We start from the raw sequence: 6,133 nt of genomic DNA, 5'->3' as shown, positions 1-6,133 counted from the left end.
GCAGGCCAGCAGCAGAATTATAATTGGCCAAGACGCAATAAAGTATATATCATGTCGGAGAAACTATATATAATATTAATTAGCGTGCTAGACAAAGAAAATAACCCACCTCGTCGGTTATAACATGAGTGCTAGTGTTGGCCACATTGATGCCGAATGATAGGCCAAAAATTCGCTAGGAAAGTCATCAGTCACAAAGAGATTTTATAAAAATAAATTTATAAATTAATATAACTTTATGTGATATGATAAATCTATTTTATAATAAAAATAATTGTATAATTTAACATATCACTTCATATTAGATCAATTTAAAAATTTACTTTTCTAGTTAAATCATTTCTCAATTATATGTATTATATATATATATATATATATAGAGTAGAGGCCAGCAAGATGTCATCATTGATTGCTTAATCTAATTTATTAATTGCCGCCTCTTGGGTTCGCCTGATCGATCAGTACTATATATTTATATATGTTATCCTCGTTAATTAACCGACTCTCTTGACTAAACCTGGATTCTCAGGTAACTAACAGACAACTCATGGTGTTCAGAATTCATATATATATATATATATATATATATATATATATATATGCATGATACAAAACAGGGAAAACAAAAAAAGGAATTTTAATGTGATGATCTTCTAGCAGCTAGCTAGCTTGCTTTCTGACCCGGCAGCCAAAATTCATTATTGCCTAAATTACCATTAAGGGTGCGCTCAGGCTCATACAGCTAGCATGAAATATTTACTAATTGTCACAACACGTACGCTCGATGTTGCTTTGGAGAAAAATCAGTGAACAATTCCCATCCATTACGATGGCTGGTTATCAAAAGTTCAAAGCACAATTTATATAATTAAATCCTGTGTAAAAAAGGTTGCTTTGGTTTTATTTTCAACCCTTTCATTTATAAGTCAGATTACCTACGAAGTATCCCTATATATTAACACAAAGATCTATTAATTCATTCAACAAATTGATTAGTCGTCAATCATGTAATTATTTAATAATCAAACAATAACATAAAAATAAATAAATTACATAACAACAAGATTAATAACAAAGAGAAATCCTTTACAAAACTATTTAAGGTAAAACGTCCCTAAATGACAGCCAAACTCAACATAAGATGAATTCTATCATCTTAATTAATTAGTCATCTAGTCATATCGAGACTTATGATTTTGGTGATCTAATCGTAGCCAAAATTTTCCATCTACAATAAGGAAGTTGCCATAAACATGAAACGCCTTTAGTATTGCCATGTAGGGTCTATACTTGCTAATAGTCGTGCACAGACTTGAATGCTCATTAATATGGACGAGGCCGGCCGGGGGAATAACAGACGTTGGAGATAGACAATTCAAAAAAAGAGAAAAAAATGGATAGAGAAGAGAGGTTGATTATGGCAAAGGTTGGTGCCTCTCCAAGACTTATGCAGTAGTGATCTCGAAATGTCATCTATTATGGAATGAAAGATTCAAAAGAAGCAATGCTAGCAGGCCGTACGTGGACACAGTCATGGAAATTAAGAAAGATCTCCAGAATATGCAGGACATGAGGAAGTTACTTGGAAAAAATGTATGCAACGGTTGGGACCTGCACTTTCACAATTAATGAATTTTAGTGTGAATTTAAGTGAGGAGAAAAGCTTGTGTGCCGCCCCCCATATTTGGCCCTTATAGTATATCGTTTTATTTTTTATTTAATAATTAAAAAAATAATTTTAAATGTATTAGTGTATTTTTTTTATTTTTTAAAAATATTTAAATATATTAAAAAAATATAAATAATATAAAAAATAATTAGCAATACAAACGAGCGGTGCGACTCCGCTCTTGAAGTGAGTGGCAGTACGGCCTTCATATATAAAAAAGAAAAAGAAAAAAGAGTGGCAGTACCTTCATTAATCAGGGCATCTGATCATCTGATCAAGAGTATTACTGCAGACATAGCAGATGATCTTGAGGGTTTTGACACGTGCGCATTCCATTTTTGTGGGACTTGAAATTTGCATGCGTATATTCTTCCTGACTGATCGTATCATGATCATGCATGACAGTTTTAGCAGTGATTAACCTAGCCTCTGATCTTTTTTGAATTTTTGGGTACCAACATGCGTTGAGTTTAGTGCCCTGCAGTTGGTGGGAGCAATGATGGCAGATATAAGTGAGAGTAGGAGATCCAAACTCTCGGAGTCTCCATAAACCGGCCCATCGAGCATGTCTAATTTTCTTTCACCATGGGACCATGAAAGCTCAGTGCCTCCGACCTCATCATCTATCTCTTTTACCCTCTAGCTAGTCCTTTGAGTTGGTTGCACAAGTAAAACGAGTTAGGGAGAGAGAGAGAGAGAGAGAGAGAGATTCTTTGGGGGAAAAGTGGTGGTTTTGGAGGTGCTTTCCATTCAGATATTAAGGTCGAGGGTCGACATAGTTAAGATGGAGGCATGCCCTCCGTTCTCACTAGCTATACATATTGTTCCTTTCTCTCTCAACTATTAACGCATTTTGGGTGGGCCCTATTTTTACTGCCTATTATATTAATACAGACCCGGCCCCACCCTCATCTCTATCTGTCTCTCTAGTCTCTAGGTTTAGGTAGTTGGTTCTTCTCGCGGGCCCTGACCCCACACCAAGTACACTGATGGCCATGATACCTAAGCTTTCCAAGCATTTTTGGACCCTTCCCAATTTCCATACCCTGCGGATGATTCCGGTGCCCGCCCCGTCCCCCTCAAGGGGGCTATCAAAGACGGCAAACTTGACCCCCAAACCCCAACAACTTGACCTCCTATTAAAAAGTTAAGAAGTTAAAAAAAAGGTAATTGCTTTACAAAAACTGATCATATGTGGTGCATGTTTTGTATATTTCCTTGAATTATCTTCAAAATATATATTTTCTTGTTTTCTTCTGAATGCGTGTGGCTTTTAACTATTTTCCAAATTTTTTCTCACCTTTTCTTTTTGTTTTTCGTCTTCTCCACATCCATAACTTTTATATATATATATGAAATGTGGAACGCACTAGCTAGCTAGCTTTCATCATAATAATCTGTAATTTTGTAATTTGTGATCATCACCTAATTTAATTCACAACGTCTATGTCTTATAATATGCCAAAGTCAATAGATTAAATGATAATACTTTTGTACTATTTAATTATATGTACAAACTAACCGTAAATTATGTCAAGAAACTTGCTGGATGCACCTATTGACCATGTCCTACAACCATTATAAATTATCATGACTGCATTACCCCTTACGCACACCCCTACACCTTATTATTGTCCTTTATTTCTCCTTTTTCTTTATTCTCTTCTTTTCCTCTAATCCAGACTCTATAGTACCGGCTTTGTTTTCTTGTTTAATTCATTGTTTGGTACTAATTCTAAAGAAGATTTTGAGGGGATTTAAGGACAGAAGCATCGCTAAGGATCAGAATCGATCGAACGCCTGGACACTGATCATTAGAACTATCAAGATCTTCCTGTTAATGACAGAAGATATCATGAATCTGTCCATAAATGGCAAATCTCAGGTTCCTCCAGGTTTCCGATTTCACCCTACAGAAGAGGAACTTCTGCATTACTACCTGAGGAAGAAAGTTGCCGACGAGAAGATTGACCTTGATGTAATCCGCGAAGTCGATCTTAATAAGCTCGAGCCATGGGATATTCAAGGTAGCTAGGGTGCCTGTTCGTCTACTTTTCCCGCATTTACTAATTGCAGCATATATATATATATATATATATGCAAATATTTTCTCTCCTTTTCTTTTGCTTTGATCATATTAATTATGTTGCTGCCTTGTAGAGAAATGCAAGATTGGATCCACCCCTCAAAATGATTGGTACTTCTTTAGTCACAAAGACAAAAAGTATCCAACTGGGACTAGAACAAATCGTGCAACAGCAGCTGGGTTTTGGAAGGCCACCGGCCGAGATAAGATCATCTATAGCAGCTTTAGAAGAATTGGATTGAGGAAAACTCTAGTGTTCTACAAAGGACGAGCACCACATGGACAAAAATCAGACTGGATCATGCATGAATATAGGCTAGATGAAAGCATCCATGAAACTAGCGTAAGACATTCTTCTCCATTCCTTTCAATGTATAATCATTCAAAATCAAGCACTAGTAACTAATTAATCTCTATCTTCAATGCGACAAACTAAAAGTTGTCTTTTATCTAAAGTTCGTACGTATATGAGAGATGTTTCTTTACGGTGTGTACTATTTGCTTAAGATATATAATTTTTTTGTTTTCTTCAATTCGGTGATGATTAGCATGCATTAGAATAATCGTCAAATGAGAATTCATTATTTGTAATCGGTTTAAAGCCTTTAAGACAAATATTGAATCATTAATTGACAAAATGTACTGAAATATTCAGTTATATATGTGCATTATTTAGGTTTGTAATTCAGTAGGAGAATCAATGGCGGAAGACGGATGGGTGGTTTGCCGTGTATTCAAGAAGAAGAACTTTCAGAAAGCCCTAGAGAGTCCTAAAACCTCGTCTATGATCTCTAGGGATTCAAACACTCATCAAATACTTGCTTCGAGAAATGACGGGGTCCTGGATCAAATAATCTTATACATGGGAAGGAATATTAATTGCAAGCCGGAAAACGAATCATGCGGCAACAACATCAGTATCTCCGACAACAGTACTACAACTAGCAACATGATGTTTCTCACTGCAAAGCATATCGATGAAGGTCTCCATGACAGATTCCTTCATCTCCCACGGCTAGAGAGCCCAACCCTTCATTCGCTTCCCATTTATCAATCATTTGATCATCTTGATGAGATGGTCACAGATACTCAACCATCTTCGTTCACAAATCATGCTAGTGGTGGCAACGAGGACAAGACCCAGCTGGTTGATGATGATGATGATGATCATGATCAGGCCAAAACTAATCTTAGTGACTGGGTTGCCTTCGATCGGATGGTGGCGTCGCAGCTTAATGGCACCGAAGAGGCCGAGGAGACAGCCCAGCAATTATCCTGCTTTAATGACCCCAACAACATGGCTTTCTGTCCTCCTGATCATGACGATGTACAATTCTCGGACATACGTTTGAGTAGGCAAAGTCAAATCTCACATGTCTACAATACTAGCGAGAATGACATATGGAGCTTCACCAAATCGTCATCATCACCAATATCATCATCATCCGACCCTTTATCCCACTTGTCGGTATAACCCAAGTCTTCAGTATCTAATAAAGTCAGCTGGTATGTACTCTAGCTAGGTATAATGTATAAGTCATCATGATCATGGACTTAACACGTACTGCATGAATAATCAGGTGATCATGATATATTCGAGATGTACGTACGTACGTGGGGGTGGCAATCTTAATTTTCTTGCCTAAATAACTATGTTTTCGGTCCACCAGTACTATAATCAATTGGCTTAGAAAAGCCAGCTATATTTTGGGTGCTATTGATAATTTTTTATATACTAATTTCTACCTGTGATCATCATATCCCTGACCCCAATTCGTTAACAACAAAGAAAATCTTGACAAGTTAATCATGCCGTTATGCTGACTTTTTAGTCGGATCGATCGGTACGTTAATTTAATTTGGGGTCTACGTACGTACTGATATATCTTGCGCTGCACACAATTAACATTAACGCCAATATATATATTTATATATATATATATATATATATATATATATAGCTGATCGATGGGGCCGGCATGCATGGTCACAATATATATATATTGGTCAGAGGTCATTCTAATGATCGAATTATTTGTTATCCCTGGCGTCGACAATTGAGTGAGATTCTTGGGTCGCACCTAACGTTTGCACCAATAAGGGAATAAAGATGTTGTAGCAAAAGTCGATCGCCTTTTACGAATTAAGTAAATATACATTATATATATATATATATATAGCACGAGAATCATAAAAAAACATAGCCTATTTTTCTCTTTTGCCGGGGGAAAGGAGGGGAAGAGTCCAAGCTGAATGGATCAGTACGAGTACTTTTTTGTATGATTTATTAATATCTCATTATTTTCGCCCTTCTTTTCTTCCCCCTCTTTATAATTAAGTCAAGATCATATATATATATATATATATATATAATTAAG

At 36.2% G+C, this 6,133-nt stretch overlaps 1 protein-coding gene across 1 annotated transcript; it reads left to right on the top strand.

Annotated features, from left to right (window-relative positions):
- The first annotated feature begins 3,314 nt into the window (after positions 1–3,314).
- LOC108993726 (NAC domain-containing protein 12-like) lies at positions 3,315–5,472 on the top strand. The gene is made up of 3 exons (XM_018968737.2): positions 3,315–3,696; positions 3,830–4,098; positions 4,432–5,472. Exons 1-3 carry the CDS (start codon positions 3,510–3,512, stop codon positions 5,227–5,229), a joined length of 1,254 nt encoding a protein of 417 aa, XP_018824282.2. The 5' UTR covers positions 3,315–3,509; the 3' UTR covers positions 5,230–5,472.
- The last annotated feature ends 661 nt before the right edge of the window (positions 5,473–6,133 follow it).

The sequence above is a fragment of the Juglans regia genome, chromosome 10 (genome assembly GCF_001411555.2).
Source record: "Juglans regia cultivar Chandler chromosome 10, Walnut 2.0, whole genome shotgun sequence".
Taxonomy (NCBI): Eukaryota; Viridiplantae; Streptophyta; class Magnoliopsida; order Fagales; family Juglandaceae; genus Juglans; species Juglans regia.
This window is presented reverse-complemented; position numbering and strand designations above follow the sequence as displayed.